The following is a 22982-nucleotide window of genomic DNA, read 5'->3' on the forward strand; positions in this document are numbered from 1 at the left end:
ACCAAAAAACAAGGGAATCGTGACGTCAGGATGATGAGAACACGGGTCACGCATCCCAATGAAATGTGCTCAAGTGTGTGCAACATGCAAAAGTGCACAATAAAAATCGCAGCGGATAATATAAATAAGTCATCTAAGTACCAGAAGTTTAAATACAAATATTCAAAACAAATTACCTTTAAAGAGTTATACAGTCATCCCAAATATATTACAAAGGCAATATATAAATTGATAAAAACGAAACTCGATAAACAGAAGCAATCCCAGATCACTCCACCAACGGAGCCAAGCTAAGGCTCGTTATCCTCATCTGCATTAAAATCTGCGATACCATAAAATGGTACTACAGGTAAGTATAAACCAAACAACTCTCGGGATAAAAACATATTAATGCAACCAACATGCATTCATATGACAAAATACACTTAGCCATAAAATACCATTTTTTTCCAGAAAAATGATTATTTTCAATACACGCCAAAATCTCATTTTGGCCCAAAAATATAGTCCGTCATTTTCTCAGAAAATGATTCACACAAAACAAACCATTTATCGGACACTGTAGGTGGGAATCGCAGGCGGGACTCTACCACCGTCCCTGCTTACCACCATCCCTACCGCGTGCACCATAGGCGAGAATCACAGGCGGGACACAACCACCATCCTTGCTTACCACCATCCCTACCGCGTGCACCGTAGGCGGGAATCACATGCGGGACTCTACCACCATCCCTGCTTACCACCATCCCTACAGTTCCTTTCCACACAATGAATATTTATCACACACAATGAATACTTATCAGAGTACTGTAGGCGGGAATCACAGGTAGGATTATACCACCATCTCTGCTTACCACCATCCCTATCGCGTGCACCATAGGCGGGAATCACAGGCGGGACACAACCATCATCCCTGCTTACCACCATCCCTACCACGTGCACCATAGGCGAGAATCACAGGCGGGACACAACCACCATCCCTACCGCGTGCACCGTAGGCGGGAATCACAGGCGGGACTCTACCACCATCCCTGCTTACCACCATCCCTACAGTTCCTTTCCACACAATGAATATTTATCACACACAATGAATACTTATCAGAGCACTGTAGGCGAGAATCACAGGCGGGACTATACCACCATCTCTGCTTACCATCATCCTTACCGCGTGCACCGTAGGCGAGAATCACAGGCGGGACACAACCATCATCCCTGCTTACCACCATCCCTACCGCGTGCACCGTAGGAGGGAATCGCAGGCAGGACTCTACCACCATCACTGCTTACCACCATCCCTACAGTCTCTTTCCTTTTTCTCAAACCAGTCAATCCAGTTGTTTCAAACACACTCAGAATCATTTCACATGAAAATCTAATTTTCAAACAAACACATGAAAACCTAGTTTTCAATAAATACATGAACATGAATGTATGTACACGAAAACCCAGTTTCATTTACAAACATGATCATGCGTGCAATATGCCATGTACATGAACAACGCCATAACAATAACCAACAATGCAAACCAAACACACAACAACTCCGTCCACAATCCATCCGACCCCCGAACTCCTCAGACTCAGTCCGGCATAACCAACCAGTTCACAGATAAAATGAGTTAGTGCAAAAATACATTTAAATCACGAAAGTTCTTTAGGGAAATACTTACAGTACTATATAATAATTTTCAAAGGATCACGGAGCTGCAAGAAGTGGCAACACAGCTGCAGAACAGTGCAAAATGCACTGTGGCCGTGGGTCTCAAAAACCTACTTTTGAACGAAGACAAACCAGGACCCAAAATTGATAGGGTAGGGCCTAGAGAGGTCGGTGAAGCCAATGGTGGTGGCGGTTTTCCGTGGGTGGCGGCGCAAAGGGTGGTTGAAGACCAAAAATACCCAAATTGGAAATGGGGTTAGATGTGCTTCACCGGTGACGGATCAGAGCTGGGGTTGGGTCCATTGGGTTGCTAGGAGGTCAAGGATGAAGTGGTGAAGAGATGGTGGCCGGTGGTGGCACGATGGCGGCGCGCGAACGAAGAAAACACCGCGGCTTTGGACGGTTCGTGGAGGCTAACGACGGCGCGATAGGAGCTGAGACTGGAGGGAGGTGGTCGACGGCCAGTGGGGAAGCGAATGGGCTGGGCGGTGAGGGCCACGGCGGTGGTGGGCTGGGAGAGGGACGAAAACGCACGGGGAGAGAGAGGGAGAGTGGTGTCGCGCGGGAGAAGGCAGAGAAAGAAAGAAAAAAGAAAGAAAGGAAAAGAAGAAAAGAAGAAAGAGGAAAGAGAAAAATGGAAGGAAAGAAATGAGGTCCAATCTTCACATCTTGGGTCACAAAAATGATCCAACGGAAAAGATTTTAAAACCGCAAGTCAATTAAAATAATTTAAACGTAATGATACAATGAAAATAAAATAATTAGATCCAACAATCAATTAATTTAAAAGAAGAACAATTTAAATGCATAACAATAATGAATATTAAGGAAACATCCCAAATTAATTTTTTTACAATTTAAAGATTATAAAATAAAACATCTAAAAATAACCGATATATTTAAAACAAGAGAATAAATTTTTAAATTAATAAAAATAATCCTTCAATAAAAATACACTAAAATACGGGGTGTTACAACCAATCACAGTTAAAATTAGCGGAAGGCTCCAAGCATAATCTATGATCTTGTTCTACAAATTTTCCAAAACCGACAACTGGTTTCTCTTTTGAAAGCATGCAACAAAATAGTTGAAAAGCATGGTCGTGATTCAATCCTATCATCTTGTATGTTGAATCATCTCCATGAATAGTCAACATGTGTTGATCTCTTATTGTGACGGTGATTCTACTTCCTTTACCAAACCAATCACAAGCTCCTTTTATTTTCTAATTGGATCATGTTTTGGATGTGACTCACAGTGTTGCACACACAATTATCACATGCAACCAAAGAGGAATGAGGTTTGGGGGTTTGGGGGAATGCCTCTGATGCTTAAATCAGTATTGATAATGGAGATTTCTCTAGTAATTCATTCAGATGGATTTCATAATCATACATGAGTGATAAATAGAGCTGACGATGCTTCATGTTGTTATTCGATAACTATCTCATCCGTTATTTGAAATTCAAGTCTTCGGGATATTAGGGTTTAGGTTATCTTTGGATGAGCCGATGACCCTTTCATTCTGAAGTTCTCGGGCAGCTGTCCTCCGGTGCTAACCAGAATATGCTTGGATTAGACTAGGCCTTGGATCAACTAGGTCATTGGGTTGTGCTATAGCCCAAGCCCTCCCCCCCCCCCCCAAGGAGAGGATTAGACCTAATGTTTTGAATACCGTACCGGATAGCGTACCGGTCAAGGCACTGGAACGAAATATTTCGGTACCGGTACCGTTTTGGGATAGTCGATCTACAAATAAATTATATATATAAATATATATAAAATTATATTCTAAAATAATAGTCTATATATAAATAAATTATATACAAATACATATATATATAAATTATAAATAGTCTAGTCTGAATTGAGGGTTAAAAAATAAGTTTGTAGTTTGAAAAAACGAAAAAAAAAAAAAAAAAAAACACAGGCCGAAATATCGGCCGGTACCGGCCGAAATATAGGCCGGTACAGGCCGAAATTGAGGCCGGTATGACCAGTACCGGCCGGTACGACCGGTATTTTGACCGGTACGGAACAGGTATAGTACCTGTACCGGCCGGTACGGTACGAAATTTAAAACTCTGATTAGACCCCTTCCAATTACCCCGCAAAGTCTCATCATGTGCAGTATTATGGGACTTGTAATAAGTTCCCTCGATTTTGGCTATTATATACTTGGAGTGGACTAGGCACTTGACTAACTAGGTTATCCGGCTATGCTATGGCCCAAACCCATGGTTCAACCCAACAAGCCCCCAGTAGAGGATTAGGCTCCTTCCAGATCAAGTGGTCTACACCATCAGGAATTAGAAGAACTCTTTTAGAAGGAAGCATGCACTTTATCATATTGATTCCTATATCAATATTGTCAACCTTCAAACTTCTACAGTTCTACGGTCTTCAAAGATCTTAGAAAGAAGGGTCTCTTGCCATTGGGCCAAACCATAAGCTTGATTCGAAGTGTGATCACTAACAATTGCAAGAGAACCACTAGCTTCAAATTGAAAAGCAAGCTAGTTATAAATTGCTTTGGCTAGATTTTTCTTTCCAATTCCACCAACTCCGAAGATCCCTACCATTCGAACGTTGTTTGTCCCAACAAATAAATGCAAATTCATGATATCCTGTACTTGGAACTTATTATGCTATGTTTAGTTAATCATCTCAAATTACCTCATTATTATTCATAAACTATTTACAACTTTTTGGTTATTAATCATTACTTTTTTATTATTTCTTCATTATTATTCACAGATGAGATCACTTCAACATTACAACATAGAAAGATGATTAATAATCAATACAACATTTCACGTGAAAAACGACGAACATGATCTAAATAATTTTTTTCCCACAAACAAAAATAAAAAAAAGTGGGGAGCTTAGTACATGCAGAGCGTATGAGTTGACCGCAAGTTAATTATCTCCTTTTTATTAAACTCAAATCTTTCATTCTTAAATTTATTTCACTTTATTAAATTATTTTGGTCGTGTTTGGGTATTTCACTTTAGACTCATTACATATTTGGTTAATGAGATAAGATGAGACTTTTGTAAATAGTGATAAAATAGTTTATGAAAAATAATAAAATGATTTGAGTTAAGATGTTTTATTGGATTTGAGAAATGGAAGAAAAAAATTAAATAAAATATTATAGAGTTAAAAAATTATTCGAATATAATTTTTAGTGTATATATATTTTTGAAATTTGAAAAATTTGTATTTTTTTAAGGAAATTTTGAAAAGTTGTAATGATTAGGTAACAATTAGATATAAAGTTAAAGATTTTAAATTAGTAAGTATTTTGTGTTTAAATGATATTTATAAAGAAAATTATGATAAATTTTGAGATAAGATAAATAAAAACATCTTATCTCATCTAACTTCCCAAAGAACTCCTTAGAACTGCTGATTTGTTCGTTGATACTTATGTTTCAAATGCCTGGAGAAGTCAGTACACTTATGTTCATGTATGGTTTTGGTACTTACCTACAGAATATGTTACATGACGACCACTGATTGTAGAGGCAAAAAATCTAAGGATTATATTTAAAAGCACTCCAAATTCAGTGATCTTCAAACTTTGCGGAGTTCATTTGTTATACAAACACCATGAACAAAATGCGAAAGATCATGGAGGTGTGCCCCATCATCAAAATGTTTTTCTTTTTTTTTTAAAAAAAAAAAAAGATGTAGCCTTAATTTATTAATAGCCCTCACTTATGGCAGAGGAATACCGTGGTAACACAAAGTCCCCACTAACAGCCATCATCACATCAGTTACAACATAGATACAGAAGGCCCAATTTAGGAAGTCTCAACATCCCTTTAAATTCACAATAAAGGTCATGAATCTCCAAGATATCAGTTGATTGCCCCTGAGCTCCAATATTTGCTAATCCATCTGCCACTTGATTGACTTCACGTTATGCATAATGTACCTGAATAACCATATGGTTAGCAAAGGCCTTTTCTTGATCCCATGCGTCCCTCATTGTCCAGATAACCTAAGAATCATTTTGCCACCATGAACAAATCAACTTCGAGTCAAATTCCACTTCCACCTCATAAAGATTTAGCTACCTACAAAGTTTCAAACCATTTACCAAAGCGAAAGCGAAAGCTTCTACTTCTGAGTTGGACTAAGTCCCATAATGCCTATAGAATGCAACCACAAACTTTCCATTCTCATCTCTAATAATCCATCCTCCTCCATTCGGGCCTGGATTCCCATAATTGTTCCCATCTATGTTCAGCTTAGCATATCCTCTGGTGGGTCTTAGCCAGTTTAGAGTAAGATACTTCGGCCTTTTAATAGGTAGAGAAGTTATGCCTAATTGCTGCAATACATATGGATCAGATCATTTTATGAACGACAAATCTTCCTTTGCCATCAATCGCTCAGCCAGGAAGCGCTTAATCCTAAAAACAATGTTCGCTTCTGATCCCGCCCTACCCTCCATGCATACATTGCAACGCCTAATCCACAAGAACCAGCTATTAAGGGAAGAGAGAAGCTCAATCATCAAGCTGAATTGGGAGGCTAGGCTCACCTTTCTAAACCACCAAGCAATCATCTCCAACCAACCCTGTCAAGAACCCCTTCCAATCCCTGTGATACTTGCGAACTAGTTCCACACATAAGTCGCCACGTTACCTTCAAGTAACACATGGTTCAGGTCTTCAAGAGTAGGGGCACAACAATAGTCACTTTTAGAAGTAAGAGCTATGTTCATATTCTGAATATTGGAATCTACTGGCAAACCTTTATTCATATTTTCCACATGAAAATAGAAATCTATTTAGGCAAAAGTTTATGCCAAATCCATTTTCCCCACCAAACAATCGACACCCTTTCTCGGGTCGCCATCCAAGTTGATTTTGTAGAGAAGAATCCATTTGTAGTAGGCCTTCAAATCAGTTGATTCCATTTTCCCCACTAGACAATTGGCACCCTTTCTTGGGTCACTATCCAAGCTGATTTTTAGAGAAAACTCCATTTGTAGTAGGCCTCCAAATCAGTTGATTCGGTCCAACCCTCCTTGTCAATGGCTGCTCTAGAACTTATTGACAAAGACCCGCCCCTATGAGTTGCCTGAGGAGATTCTCATTCCACCCCTCACCGTTAAACAAGTTTGTCTACCACCACACCCTCCTGCAATCCCCCAATCTCTGTCAATTCTTTAAAAGCCCCTAAACCTATCCAATCCTCATTCCAAATTGAGATCCTCCTTCTCTAACTCTCTAGCAGGTTTTTCTTTGTACAACAAGAAGTAGAGCTTGAATGGCCTTCCAGAAGTGTGAGTGGCAAGTAAGCCTGATGATTAGAGGTTGTTCATAGTGAGTTTTCATGGAGAAACTTCCACGCAAACTTCATAAGTAGTGCCGACTTCACCTCCTTCAAGTCTCTCAACCCGATACCTCCTTCAGTAGGTTTGCATGCTTTCGTCCAAGCCACCCATCTTCTTTTCCTCTTACCATCACTGCCCCCCAAAAGAAATCAGCAAACAAACTGTTAAGACTTTTGATGATCATAACATGGACATTGCAAATCGACAATACATGAATGGGAAGACTTGAAAGCACATGTTTAATCAGTGTTAGCTTCCCTCTAGAGGATAATAAGCCTGATTTCCAGCCCGTCAACTTCTTTCTCAACTTCTCCATGAGTGGTTCAAATAAGTTGCCCTTAATCTTGCCTGAGTGAATAGGGGCTCCAAGGTAGGTGCACGAGAGCTTCGCCCTGAAAAGCCCAGTGTGCGCAGCCCCACCACTTTTCTAGCTGGAGTTGCTTTAGTGGGAAAGACCAAAGCTGACTTCGAGTGATTAATCTTCTGACCACACATTTCTTTGTAGTCTCTCAAAACTTTGGCACAGCCCATGAGCGATGCTTTCGATCCATTGAGGAATATGAGTAAGTGTGCATATAGTAAATGAGAGATTCTTGGGCACCCAGACCCAGTGAGGAAGGCACCAATTTTCTAGTCTGCAAAAGCTTCATTCAGCATTCTACTAAGAACTTCCTCAGCCAAAATAAAAAGGTACGGGAAAAGAGGATCTCCTTGTCTCAAACCTCTAGATGATTTGAAAAAGCCTCGAGCGGTCTTATCCATCGTAACTGAGAAAAATGGGCTTGAGATGCAGCAGTGATTCAAGGCATTCTAGTGATCCGAGAATCCAAAAGCCTCCATAGCTCCTAGTAAGAAATGCCATTCCAGCCTATCATAGGCTTTGGCCATATACATTTTGATCATCACATTACCTCCTCTCACTTTCTTGTTCAGACTTTGTAGTAGCTCTTAAACTAGTGAGATGTTCTCATGGATTTTTCTCCCTTGTAAAAAGGCCCCTTACTCTTCTAAAATCAATCTAGGTAGGACAATAGCCAATCTATTCACCAATATCTTGGGAAAAATTTTATAGGAAACTTGGAAAAAGTTTATAGGGTTATCTTCCTTTTGGATTGTGACAATGAATGAGGTTGTATAGTAGGATGGGAGTCTAGCCTCCTTGAAAAACTCAATAGCTGCTTCTAATAAATCTGATATAACTGTATCCCAACACTCCTGAAAGAAACATGAGCTAAAGCCATTTGGGTCTAGGCTGCTATCCTTTGGGATATCCTTTAAAGCCTCCCAAACTTCATTCATGGAAGGTGGAAGGCATAACTTTGTATTCTCCTCCACTGAAATACTGGGGGTGATGAAAGATCTCAGGTCCCTTTCAAGTCACTCCATTAGAAGTCGAGGTCTGAAAAAAAATCCACTGAAGCATTGTAAATTGCCTCTGGAGTTGTCAAAACTTCAACATTTTCCATCACCATGTGCTCTACCATTTTCCTACTTCTCCTTTGTTGTAATGTGGCATGAAAGAACGTTGTTTTAGAATCCCCTTCATTCAACCACTTCACCGAGACTTTTGTTTTAATAGGATTTCTTTCAGTAGTAAGCATGTTTTCAAGTCCACTTTCCTTTTAAGGAAATCATCATCCACCATGTGATTATCGCCCATCCCAACTTCCATTTCAAGCAATTCATCCTCAAGTTTTTATATATTCTTATCAACCTAGCCAAACACCTCTATGTTCCACTTCTTGAGAACCTATTTTAATCTTTTCAATTTGGCTGCCAGCTTAATCAGCCCACTTCCATGTACAAGTTGAGACCAACTTTCTGTTATAACTCTCCGAAAGTCCTAATGAGTGATCCACATCCTTAAGAACTTGAAAGGCGCAGGGCCGTATGCTTTGAAAAGTGGTTTTCTCTGAAATAACCATGGGACTGTGATCTGAAAACACCTTGGCTAAGTATTTTTGTTGTAACCCATTGCTCACAGAAATTATGCTGGGGGAAACCACCGTTCTATCCAATCTGGCCGACACCCTTGAATTACCTTCAATACAATTACACCAAGAATACTTCTAAAAAAAAAAAAAATCAGTTACACCAAGAATACTTGGAACCTTCAAAATGGATATCCATAAGTTCACACCTTTGGATACAATTATTGGTCTTCCATGACAACTCTCAGCTTCGGAATACCTACCAACTTTTTAGTGTCACATCGAATTGTATTGAAGTCACCACTAACAACCCAGTTTCTACTTGCATAGGCTGCTCCTCTCCAAATAGTCATCTCCAAATAAATTAGTCATCTCCTCCCATAGGCTTCTCATCTCCAAATAGTCACAACATGCATACACTACTGATAGCGCCACTTCACTGTTATTGAATTTGAGTAGCCCTGATAGCATTTGACTGGAGCTTTGAATAGGCTCAACGGACGCATCCTCTTTCCAAAGTAACCAGATTTCTCCATTCCTCTCTTCATTCGAGACACAACCTACCATCTTTAATTTCCTAGCAATTTTGTGGGCCTTTCTAAAAGGTAAAAAAGGTTCAAGCAGAGCAATAACCTCAGTATCATTGGACTTCTCAGCTTTCCCAAAGAAGCCATGTTTCCTACACCCCTAATGTTCCACAAAAGAATCTAAGGGATCATGCTTCAAAGTTTTGGGGTTTTGTTGCTTTTGCTAATGCCTTTGGCTTTTTCTTTCTTGACTTTGTTCGCATCATAATTAAAGGCCGATCTGAATCTGAAGCATAGCCTTTTCCAGTGCTCAATATAGTTTGGAGCAAGTTTTCCTCATCCTCCGTATCCTGAAGTGATCCAAAGGAATTAAAAAATGGAGTCTTCCACCCCTCTTGACCTTCACATTCCTCTTCATTTTCCTCCGAACTAACAAAAGTTGAATCGTGATTAGTTGTCTCCTTGGATTGAATGGAGCTCTTGACTACCTGGCTCGAGTTTCTACTAGCAGGGATCCCCTTCGATTTACTCCTAATTTCAATATTCAATGCAGAGATGTTCCTCTCCTCTACAGTGTGCATTAGAGAAACCTCATCTATCACAACTTCTTCATCCTTCCCAACCGATTGGTAGCCATGTAGATCCCTTATCGCTGGGGCTCTTTCGTCTTTAGTGATTGAAGATTCAATAATCCCTTGACCCACACTATCCTCCTTGGCTTGACTTCCACCGGTACCTTTCACTACATACCCCACTTTATAAGACTACCTTGTTTGCCCCTCCTCCATGATACCTAGTTTCTTCTTATTGTCAATTCGACAAACACCTGGGAGATGCCCCTGATGTTTACATTTATGACAATATTGGGGGACCTTTTCATAGACCACCTTATGCCAAAATCCATTGAGTTCTGAAACACCAATCCAAAACTTTTCAATCCAAGGTTTAGAAAGATCTACCTCTACACAAAATCGGGCATAGCTTGGACGTGTGAAGGCTTTTGTGGCATTATTAGCTCTCAGAAATCTACTCAAAGACCCTCCAAAAATCTTCAAATAGTCTTACTCAAAGAACTGAATAGGTAAGCTCAGCAGATTCACCCAGACCAAGGCTAGTGGTGGTTCATCATGCCCGTTAAATTCTGGGGTCCACTTGAAAACTCTGTACGTGTATCCCTCAATTTCTCTAGCCTCTCTGGCCCAAGCAAGCGCGAAGTCTTCCTCAGATTCCATTCGCACCATAATATTCCACCTATCGAAAATACTGATGGTGGGAATCCAACAGAGTCCCTAGCATTTTACTACATGCACTTTTATGGCGTCCAGTGAAGGCCGCCCCTTTGGAAACTTCAAAACCAACATAGGTTTAACACTTTGGATTGTTGTTGCCATCTCTCTCTCTGTAAAAAACAAATCCGGAGCTCCACTCAATTTCTTGGGAGCTCTCATACTCACAATCAGATTGCTACCAGACTATGGTTTTAGGTCCTTTAGAAAGTCTGCAAAGCAATGGTTTGAATATCGAATCGAATGTCGTACCAGTCAAGGCACTGGAACGAAAAATGAGCTTGTAGTTTGAAAAATGAAAAAAAAAATTAAAGGCTGAAATATCGGCCTGTACAGGCCGAAATATAGGCCGGTACGAAATATATATAATACATGTACCGGCCCAGTGGCCGATATGGCAAATACCGGTCGGTACGGTACAATATTTGAAACACTGCTTCAAAACTCCTAGAAGGGTCAGCCATTGTCGTGTCCTTTGTATATACCTTTGTATATAATCATGAAAATGTTGATGTCCATTTGGATGCACCCATTGAAGATATTGGAAATTTAGCAAACCCAACGGATGGAAGTCAACTTTCTAACAGGGATCATGTTGATTATGATGTCGACGACGATGATCGTGACATTGAATATAATGAGGAATATTTTGATGATGACAATGATTATAGCGACATTGATTTCGAGTTGTACCCACAACAAAGGAGGCCTTCTTCAACCTTGGACATCAAATTTTTTCTAGAGTCTGAACTCCATGGTTTGACTTTAAATTCATTTCAAGTGTATGGAGGAGCAGTTATGTAAAGTAGTTAATTTATTTTGTATTAAACTTAAGCTTCATATGAATGAAATATGATTATTTAGCCTCAAGTATTCTAATTAGTGTTTTGGAGGCTCCTCGAATTGCCTCCAAAAACTGGAAGAATACACAGTTTACCTTCCTATCTCCCATGAGTCGATGGATTTCAACATTAACCACCATTTACAATCACCATCGCTCCTTCCACATATAATATATAGAAATTGTAGTTTTGACTGTTAGTTTTAGTAAGCCTGCTGCATTAAAATCTTCAATACTTACAAAAACTGATTCAGCAACATCTTTTACAGTATCATGTCAGTCGCTCTCAAGAAAGTATCCTTCGTGCTTTAAGTACCAAAGGGCTCCTTCTGCTGCATGCTCTGCTGCATCTTTCTTTTTCGACTGCGGTGTTCCCAAGCACTCCAAAATAACATATGGGGCTTCTACTTCCACAATCACCTTGAAAGTGAATCTGCAAGATATGCGAATTACACGAGCATTCCTATTACCTAAATTTCAAGAAAATTGGACTTAATGATCAACTTTAATTTCTGTTATTTGATGAGATCATAAGTCCTGAATAAATTTCTCTCCAAAAACAAAGGGTCTATATCATCATGGACTCACACCTGAAGTCCATGACAATAGACTTGCCCAAAAGAGATTATGCATATGTGCGTGTGTTGATCTGTATACTTATATACGTGACTTACAACTTTAAGTGGCTTGGTCCTTCCTCTCTGCAACATTCAAATAGAGGGGCTTTCCAACAGTTAGCAGCACAGACTTCATACAATCTTGATCTTGCCGTTGCTTTGTTTGACCCACCTGGAAGATTATTTTAGTTTTAGAGAGAGAATGCAATACTTGTTCCACACTTGATATCCTGCAACTAAAATAATTGTACCTGTGGGCTGTAGGTCAGGATCACAGCTTGGATTTTCAGCTGTCCTGCAAGCCTGCCCACTTATGGTGCCAGGTGGGTGTTTAACAACAGGTGTTACGCATGGGGGATTACCATCGGATACTTTAGTGAGGGCTAGAATTTTTGGCTCAAAATCTCTGTCAAAAGGTTGTTGTACCGTCAACTTCTCAAATCCAATTGCATCAGGGGTATTTACATCTATAGGTGTTTCATCATATCCAATCAGTCTGGCTTCCATCTTGCAGCTTGACTTCAAAACTTCCTCCAAAGTTCTTGACTTCGATATGTAGCCTTGAGCCTGCATCGTGGAGTGTTAAAACGTTTAAGTTAGGATATGCTAGCAAAGCAAGTCAATCCTGAATGTGTGACTGCAGTATGAAAAGATTAGTACGTAGAATCATATTCAGGATTCCAAGAGATGCCATACAGAGTCCGGCTTTTTCGATTATTCCCAATCTGTGTAAAAGGGTACTAAATGTTTCTAGGAGTCTATACACAAATGGAATGTGTACGATACAAAAAACAAAATTTAACATAGTAACCTTGATATGATACTTTTAAGATGAAAAGTATATATTAAATTTTAAAACAGTAGATTTTCATATTTTCTTTCTCCCTTCATTTTTTTTTTTTTTTTTTTCATTTTCAAGGAGGAAGCAGATTAGTCAAATAATTTATTTTTTACTCCCTATTTTGGTTAAAAGCTACATTCTCTCCTCACAGCACTGGTGTTGAAGAAAATGATGGAAGAATGATAATTTGATACAGATGAGGTAGCAGGACCGAAGAGCATAAAGTAAGCATACAAATTTTACCTTCAAAATTGTGGATATTTTTCGCGAAGCGATCCTAGTAGCATCTTTCTTGTTTCGGTATGTTGCAGAGGCAGTTGCACAAACATCTTTTCCATTCACTTGTGCTTCAACCACAGACATTCCACCCTTCTCTGATGTTAAAAACTGCAGATCCCAATTATAAGATTGGCAAAGTTCTTGCAGTTCCCTGAAAGGACTAAGCTGCAAACTGGAGAACCTCATGATTGGATCCAAAAAGGAAAGCATTATCGTCCACAAAAGCTCCAGATTAAACCCTGAATCAAGAAGAATGGCACCCAGAGAAGACTCTACCAAGTCACCCAAAGCCTGAAGCAATAAGTGAAATCATTCCGAGTTAGTAATATAACAATTACATTCCCACACCCCGCTCCTTCTCTCCAAAAACAAAACAAAACAAAACTCGAAAAAAAAAATGATGGCTGGGAGGTCATTTCGTCATTGTCACCATGCCACAACAGAAAAAATTCACAGAAGATTACAATGTCTACCTTCGGACATTTTGGCCCCTCTAGAAGACTCCCTTCAGGCGCTTGCATTTTAACAGCATCCACATACATCTCAATTGCCTCAGTAAGGCTACTGGAATCACATATAAGAAATTTGTGGAAGGATCGTTCTACCGCAAGATTGGCAAATGCCTCATTATTCACAAACACAGATCTCAAATCTGTCAATTGACCAGGCTTCAACTTTGGATAAGCTGAATAAAGATATGATGTAATTAAGTAATCCAAGACAGCATCTCCAAGAAACTCCAATCTCTGGTGAAAAAAGACATTTCAAATTATCACAAGATAAAATGTTGCATAGTTGTGCAACTGTCATAAGAGATATTAAGCAGAGAGAGTATTATTGTCTAGTACCAGAAGTAGAAAGGACATAGTGCATACCTGATAGCAGCCTCCTCCATTTTTGTTGTGCGAAGGATGTACAAATGCCTGTATAAGCAAACCTCTGTGGAGAAACTGATACCCTAACAAATTTTCAAGGGAAGGAATGTCCAAAGAAGTAGCAAGCGGGATGTAGCTAGTGCTTGCTATGCAGGCCTTAGAAACTTGTGAGGCTTCAAAATCTACCTGTATGCCAATCCATCGAAGAAATGCAATTGCAGCTCTGAAGCCACTATCAACTATGAACGCTCCAACAAGAGCTTCAACCACATCAGCGATTGTTTTCTTATGAAGCCAGTGGTGACCTCTACTGCATCTAGTTGGACTGGAACTTGCATGATCTGCTAGACCACTTGAATGCTGGAAATGAACAGCTGCTTCTGTCTCCTTGTTGCAGATTATTGGGCAAGGGCGGCCCAGAGCAAAGAATTGGCAGGGATCAAATGAATAATCACGGATGTAAACCTGAGATAAGAGAGTATACCAAGTGCTTAGTTAATGAAACCTAGTAGAAGAACACCTCAGTAATTAATCCATAAGGTGTTAATTTCGCTAAGAGAGTTTTCCACACCGCACTAGCAGAAAACATGCATTGGTTAGTGGAAACAATATCAGCCAAATAAATTCTTAAACATCAAAGAAGTGGGGTCTTGGCCAAACCACAGAGAGAGGGAGAGAGAGAGAGGGCAACATTTATTTATTTTTTTTTATAATTAAGAGAGAGGACAACATTTATTTATACACTGGACATAAGTACCATGTCAAACACTATTTTTTTTTTATAAGTAATAAGATATTTTATTTATCAAAAAGTAGGCAAAGCCCAGGTACACAGGAAGTATACATGTGGATACACCTATTTAGGAACTAAAAACAGTTACAAGGAAGTCATGGAAGTTGAGATCATTCAAATCTAAAGCAATGGCCCACCTAAATAAAGTCTTCCACTAAAAACTCCTAAACTCTTCCAAGGAGAATTCGTGATCCTCAAAATGTCTATCATTTCTTTCACACCAAATGCACCAAAGAATACATAAATGAGCCATCTTCCACACAGTTGCTATCTGTGATGTCCCATTAATCCCCAACTTGCTAGTAGTTCCACCACCCTTCCCGGCATTATCCATGCAATTCCCATTCTACTAAAGAAGTAATTCTAGATTTATCGTGCAAACTCACAATGTAAGAGTAGATGGTCCACCGATTCACCACTATTTTTACACATACAACACCAGTCTGTGAGAATAAAACCACGTCTTCTAAGATTATCAATAGTTAGAATCTTCCTTGAGGCTGCTGTCCAGACAAAGAAAGCAACCTTCGTAGGTGGTTTACTCCTCCAAATGTTCTTCCAAGGAAAATTCTGTCGATGTTGCATGGTAGTTGATTCATAGGAGGTGCTTACAGAAAAAATCCCTTTCCTAGAATGTCTCCATTCCATCTTATCTTCATTTGTGACAGCAATAGCAGTATTATACAGCAGGTTAAGAAACTCCATCAGCTCCGCCACTTTCCAATCATGTGCATCTCAAGTAAAGCTAATGTTCCATTCTTGTGTGCCATGAGTTATAACCCGCAAGTCAGCCACCATAGCTTCTTTGTCTCGTGTAATTCTGAATATAGTGGGATAAGCCTCCTTCAACGCTGTGTCTCCCACCCACACATCATACCAAAAGCTGATCCTATTGCCATTCCCCAAACACAATCGAGTATGACTAACAAAGGAGCACCAACCTTTCCATATATACTTCCATAACCCCACACCATATGCCCCCCTCCCCTATCTGGAACCAACAACCCCCCCTCGCGCGCGCGTGCACACTTTCATACTTCATGTCGATCACCCCTTTCCACAAAGCTACCTTCTCATTGTTATAGCGCCACAGCCATTTTCCCAATAGAGCCTTATTAAAGGCCCTCACATTACAAATCCCCAATCCTCCATCTCTCAAAGGAGTACACACCTTATCCCACCCCACTAGGTGAAATTTATACTCATCTCCTAGTCCACACCACAGGAAGTCACGATGAAGTTTCTCTATTCTATTTGCAATGCTAGCGGGGAGGGAAAAAAGAGACAAGTAATATGTGGGAAGGTTGGATATAATACTCTTGATAAGAGTGATCCACCCCCCTTTAGTTAAATACAATCTTTTCCATCTAGCCAACCTACACTCTATTTTCTCCAACACCTCTTCCCAAATTGTTTTAGCTTTAAAAGAAGCCCCCAAAGGAAGACCAAGATACTTCAATGGCAACGAAGAAACTACACATCCCAATATGTTTGCCAACCCCCTAATGTTACTTACCTCCCCCACCGCAACCATCTCCATCTTAGCATGGTTAATCTTCAACCCGGATACCGCTTCAAAACAAAGTAAGATAGCCTTCAAGGATTGTACATGTCCTACATTGCCTCACAAAACAGCAATGTGTCATCTGCAAACAAAAGGTGGGAAATAATGATGGAAACATGATTAGCAGCTCCTGCTGAAAATCCTGAAAAGAATCCCCCCTCTACCGCAGCCGACACCATTCTACTTAGAGCCTCCATTACTAGAACGAATAAAAGGAGTGATAATGGATCCCCTTGTCTTAGTCCCCTCGAACTATTAAAAAAGCCCACAGGGTCACCATTTACCAATACCAAGAAGCGAGCCGTTGACACACAATGCTTCATCCACGTCCTCCATCTTTCCCCAAACCCACATCTATTCAACATATAGAGTAAAAAATCTCAATTAACATGATCATAGGTCTTCTCCATATCTAATTTGCATAAGATGTCTGGTTCTCCTGACTTGATTCTGCTGTCCAAACACTCATTTGCTATAAGGACCGAATCCAAGATTTGTCTCACTCTCACGAAGGCATTTTGAGACGTAGAGATAATCTTGTCCATAAGCGTGCTCATCCTATTAGCAAGGACTTTAGAAAGTATCTTGTACATGCTGCCCACTAGGCTAATACGCCTAAAATCTTGTACCTCTATTGCTCCCGCCTTTTTAGGGACTAGAGCAATAAAAGTTGCATTCAAGCTCTTCTCAAATTTGCCAAAACTGTAAAATTCCTGAAAAACCAGCATGACATCCTCTCTTACCACCTCCCAACAAGTCAGAAAAAATGCCATAGTAAAACCATCCGGTCCCGGAGCTTTATCTTTGTTCATTTTTCTGATTACCAGTTGTACCTCTTCCTCTTCAAATGGTCTCTCCATCCAATCCATACTTCTTTGATCAATGGACTCAAAAGCTAGTCCATCTAAAGTAAGCCTCCAAGCATGAGGTTCCGACAACAAATGTTCAAAATATCCAGCCACATGATCCTTTATCTCAGCTTGATCTGTAGATGAGTCTCCATCAATGTTCATGGACTCAATTGGATTAAAACTCTTGTGTGAGTTCGCAACTCGATGAAAGAACTTTGTACACTTGTCCCCCTCCCTAAGCCACAATGCCCTTGACTTTTGTCACCACGAAATTAGGATCAACCTTTCTAGTTCCAAAACCACTTGCCCTTTTCGTTCATGCTCATCTCCTACACCCTCCAAGCTTTGTAACTCTTGGAATAAACTCTTCTTTTGTAGAGTTACATCACCAAATACCTGCTTATTCCATGTCTTCAATTCCTTCTTCAAAGCCTTTAATTTTCCAGCCAAAACATTGCTAGGAGTTGGAGTTGAAATGAATTCCACCATTGTCTAATCAAAACCACAAACCCCTATGTTTTTAGCCACATATTCTCAAAATTAAAATGCCTTCTACCCGCTTGAATGCCTACACAGTCCAACATAACCAGGAAGTGATCCGAGCATATCCTTGGAAGTCTTTTTTTACATAAATCTGGAAATTGCAGCTCCCAAGAAGGAAATATGAGAAACTGTCCAATCTTGACCAACTTTGATTATTAGCCCAAGTATATTCACCTCCCATCAATGGTATGTCCATAAGGCCCAATTCAAAAATTAGATCCGAAAATTCCACTATAGCATGGTTGTGCCCCTCCCCTGATTTTTCACTAGGAAACCTAGTCACATTAAAATCTCCCCCAATACACCAAGGTACATCCCACCAAGTGCATAGGCTAGCAAGTTCATCCCAAAGTAGCCGCCTCTCACAATCCAAGTTGGGGCCATACACCCCTCCAAAGGCCCATAGAAAGCCATCATCTGTGTTTTTGAAATAACACCCCACCGAAAATTCTCCCACAAATTCCTCAATGTTTTCCACCACCCTCTTGTCCCACATTGCCAAAATTCCACCTGAGGCCCCTTTCGAAGGTAAGTATGTCCATCCGACATATTGGCAACTCCATATGCTCCGGATAGTTCTTCTAGTGATGAGCTTCAGTTTTGTTTCTTGTAGACAAATGATATCCATCTTCCATTGTCTTAAAAGAGATCTTATTCGGAGACATTTGTTGATCTCGTTCAGCCCCCTAACATTCCAAATCAATATTTTGTGCTTCATTTAACAATCCAGCCCTCCCCTTATTTCTTCCACGACTTGCACTCCTCTCCTTCCCATCATAATTTATGGGCAAGTCAGGCTCTTCAATTCCATCTCTCTTTTTGACCCTACCCCATGTTGGCCTACCCCAATGGCTATTATCAAGGCCTTAAACTGATCCTCATAGCCCTCACATGAAATCCCCATACAACTTTGGAGTTCCTCCACCTTTTTCAGAACCCAATTAGAGGAGAGAGTAGGAGGAATCATACTTATTGGTGTAGGATCCTCTCTTGAATACTCCGCCCCTCTGCTGAGTGTTTACATGGCTCAAACAGGATCAAAGATCCTTCCCCTTCTATCTCCACCTCCTCTGACGCACCCTCATACTCCAACACAGCAAGTTCTTTCTCCCCCTCTCCCTCCTTTCGCCCATTGAAGGATCCTTCTTCCACCATAGTGCAGTTCTGATCCTGGCCCAAGGATTTCGGCGATTTCTGCGACAGCCCAAGTCTCGCCGGCGTGGTCTGTGACGGCCCACATGGTGATGCCCCTCCCTGTACAGCTCCCACCCTTGTTGGACACAACTCCAAGCCTTCGGCTTCTACACTGGGCTTCACGAAGTCCCCCTCTACCACTGTCGGCATCAGAGATGGCCCCGCCAGACCACCACCATCATCACAACTGACCATCACCCAGTTCTGTACCAGGTTCGGCCCAAGAACCTTCACCGGGTCAAAGGTTTCGGGTTATTCCTTCAAACTCGAGGCTGGTTGAATACCTTTATCGGCGTCTGCTCCTACTTTCGCCGATGACCCCAAACCCTTCGCCGACACCAAAGGCTGAGCCCCGCCACCCTCGTCGAAACCCACCGCTATAGGTGGAAGGGAGGCCCCTCGTCTTCTCCAAACAAGCCCCCTGGGTCTGTTTACCTCCTTGATGGGCCTTGGCCCATTTGAAGAACCAGCCTTGTCCTCTAGGAAGACCATGGGTTCCTTACCCTTGGTTTGCCCCTTGGGCCCGTCTCCTGGGTCCTTCACAAGCAACCCATGGCCTTCCGCTTTAGTGAACCCAGCCCCCAATTGCCCCAACCCTTGATCCTCAACGCACCGTTTCAGATAGGTGATATTATCTTGCAGCTCCCCCATCTATTTTAGCATATCAGTCAATACCCGCAAGACCATTTCCTTTTTAAGACCAACACCTCTCCTGCCATCTTCCTCACGTCCTTGATACCCTGCATAAACAACACCACTGACAACCCCACTAGCAGCCCTCCTGTCCAATTGGAGAGCCTCATTGTACGACTGAGGAGGTTTCGGTAGTGTCGTTGTCACTGGTAGTGCCTACCCACCTGCACGAGCAACTTCCCTTAACAACTCCACCAGCTTCCACCATCCCCTCCCATCTCTATCATCAGGAACAAGGATGCAGTTCTGACATCCACCCCCTCGATGCTCTTCCATCGCCATGAACGCACCTTGAATATTTGTGCATCTCCGCACAGTGAAGCCCCTGTCCCCTTCCCGATGGCTAGCATGAAACCCTTTCCTCCTTACAGTCCTACCATCCTCTAGGGCTTTACTAAACCACCGCGCTGTGGCTAACTCCATTCCCATGCTTTTCACAAACTTCCTCCCTCTTTCTATAAGAATCAACCATCGGCCCTCCCTACATACCTCAAAGGATTTTAGTTCAATAACTACAACTTTCACATGAGCCATTTTCCTTTCCAGCCAAACAACCAACACTCAGACGTTCAAGCTATCACGAACCATCATAATACAGTTTCGTGCAAAAAAAGTGTGTGAGAAAGAAATTGTATGGAGAGGATTTTCTCTCTCCAAAGCCACTCTCTAAAACTATCCATGTCAAACACTATTTAATCACATATGTCACTGTTAATTCCACCCGACTGTTTGTAGTTCTAATCACATAGGTTTCCATTTCTTTTCACTATTTAATGACTAGTTGTATTTGCTATGAACTAAATAATTCAAAACCAAAAAACTGAAAATACAAAAAAAGTGAAGTACGGGAATTATCTAAAAGAACAAATTTAAAAACAATTACATTATATCAAGTGGAGATAGAGCGAAAGCATAAGCAAACATTATTATTACAAATTCAATAATGTCAAAATAATACTTACCAAAGAAAAAAAATACAGATATATTAATATTTATAAAATAAAAATCATAGCCTAAAATTCAGTGATACCTGTAACTTGCTCCTAGTGGCTAGCTTGTACAAATTGGAATTGTTCACGACATGAGAACGTTTCCTTGTAAGTTCTCCTTCATCAAGAGTACCATGCAAAATAAAAAGGTGCCGTCCAACAGCAAATTTGAGAAAAGCATCACCAAGTATTTCAAGTCTTTCGAGGGAAAAGCGCTCCTGGCACTTCTCAGTGGTGACTGCTTCTAGAAGCTAGTAAAAAAGTTCAAAACTTTTAGTGGCAATTAAGGTCCATGCAAATATCGACACTGTACAACTTGAACATGTATAGTTGAAGTCAGGTACAACACCACATGTGGGAAGTCATATAAAATACTACAAGTTTAATTAGCGCAGCTTATGAAAGCCAATGATCAAGTTAATACCACATGTGGGAAGACCTTACTCGATGGCATGTAACTTCAGCTCCTTCTGGGAATGCAGAAGAAAAGGTGTGCTTCAGTTCAATGGCCACAAGCAAGTTTTCCAGTCGATGCATGATTGATGGTAACAAAGATATTGAACTCCCGATATCTTTTGAAAAGCCTATGATCTTCAACTGACATAGCTCAGGAGGCAAATCAATGAAGTATTCCTCCAGTTCATGCGATTCTGTTTTTGATATTTTTTTATAGAAGTAATTATTCTCCAGTAATAAGCACAACACAAGTATACAGAAAGTAAACAAAAGATATGCCTATCTAAACTGTTTTTGACATTTTAGACTCATGAAAATCATTTGAAAGTGAGGAGAATCCTAAGAGACAGGCATTGAGATGAGTCCTGAATCAAGCAAGAAGCTCATCATTATAATTCATAACCCTTTAAAGAAAGCAAAAACACCACAAGAGGGTAATGGGTACAAGGATGACTCAGCAATCTTGAAAGTATCTCTGCTTCCAAATAATAAATTATTTATCCAGATTGTTGTTCTGAAAGAATCTAGGTTAAGGGTTGCTGGTTCTTGCCCCCATTCCCCTACCTTTTTTTTTACACTTTGTCCTCAGGCTACTTTCGTGAAATTATGTAAGTGGCCACCTCAAGATAACATGGGTGAACGTGGCCTCCCTTAGCTTAAGAAACTCGTCATTCAACTTCATTCTTTTACGTAAAAGATCTCAATATTTAGAAAATCACTTTTTTTTTAAGACAGTACAATATTTAGAAACCACTTACCCTATAGACTTTGGAGCATCTGTTAACATATAACTTATTTTTTATCTCTTGTTTATGCATTTTTTTAAAATTAAATTAAGGAGCCGAGTTACTGTAGGACAAGTATCATTCATGCCACTATTTTAGCAACCAAATTATGGTATTTGCCATTCATGAATTCTTAAAACAGAATTTTTGGAGTATACAACTAGCTTTATTTTGGAGGTCAGAGTGCCTAGATTATCCTCCTTATCACTCAATCACTCTTATCTTATTCTTCTTTTTCTTCTTTCTTCTCATTTCTGCCTCCACTTATTTCTGGGATTATTATTTGCAGAGTTAAGAAAGCCAATACACAACAGAATAAAATTATCCTACACTCCAGGTTCGATGCCTATATTCCTATTCTAACAATCCTCTGCTCGTAGAAAAATATACTACAAACCCACTCAGTGCATGCGTCACCAATAAAACAAAAAATGTAATGCATGAGAAGTTCTAAGGTTCGACAAAGGCCAAATTTTATTCTCTGCGGTAAGAGCTACATTACACAAAAACTTATACATGTTTGTGTGTTCAAATTTATATAGAAGATGCAGCCTGAATAAACACATAGCAAAAAACTAATGGAGAAATCATTTTGAATCATACAATTGGAAGATAATAGGTCACTTCATGCAAGATCCTCAACAAGAAGAACTTGTCAAAAAAACAAAAAAAAAATATCCTCGACAAGAAGAGAACTATGACAGAAAAGTCAAATAATTACCTGAATCCTCTGGCTTTCGGTTGCAGAGCAAGTTACGCAAGCAAAAAAGTGGTTTCGCATTCAGAAAAGGTTGTTCAGGGTACTCAAGCTCAATGCCAAACCTGACTTCCAACATTTAAAGAAAAAACTATGTCAAAACAAGTTAATACAAGACAAAATCAATAGATAAAATTTATTCAG

General features: G+C 40.2%; 1 protein-coding gene and 1 long non-coding RNA gene across 11 annotated transcripts in view; one reads left to right on the forward strand and one right to left on the reverse strand.

Moving 5' to 3' along the window:
• The window catches only part of LOC121242501 (dicer-like protein 4), a 75685-nt gene that overhangs the window by 28284 nt on the left and 24419 nt on the right, over positions 1-22982 (reverse strand). For 4 of the 10 annotated variants that reach the window (XM_041140349.1, XM_041140350.1, XM_041140346.1 and 1 more), the window contains 8 exons: positions 22803-22903; positions 21285-21490; positions 20882-21091; positions 14214-14678; positions 13812-14084; positions 13303-13629; positions 12470-12785; positions 12276-12390 (listed from right to left, as the gene is read on the reverse strand). In XM_041140349.1, the coding sequence (XP_040996283.1) occupies positions 12276-12390; positions 12470-12785; positions 13303-13629; positions 13812-14084; positions 14214-14678; positions 20882-21091; positions 21285-21490; positions 22803-22903 (2013 nt within the window). Of the gene's footprint in view, positions 1-11596; positions 12072-12275; positions 12391-12469; positions 12786-13183; positions 13281-13302; positions 13707-13736; positions 13762-13811; positions 14085-14213; positions 14679-20881; positions 21092-21284; positions 21491-22802; positions 22904-22982 lie in introns of those variants that run through there. The other 6 variants (XM_041140351.1, XM_041140352.1, XM_041140354.1 and 3 more) reach the window with 6 other exon arrangements.
• Positions 12413-15160, forward strand: LOC121242507. Its single transcript, XR_005935914.1, has 3 exons — positions 12413-12541; positions 13211-13283; positions 13371-15160. It is a non-coding gene; the product is annotated as an uncharacterized LOC121242507 (long non-coding RNA).

This window comes from Juglans microcarpa x Juglans regia, chromosome 8D, assembly GCF_004785595.1.
Source record: "Juglans microcarpa x Juglans regia isolate MS1-56 chromosome 8D, Jm3101_v1.0, whole genome shotgun sequence".
Classification (NCBI taxonomy): domain Eukaryota; kingdom Viridiplantae; phylum Streptophyta; class Magnoliopsida; order Fagales; family Juglandaceae; genus Juglans; species Juglans microcarpa x Juglans regia.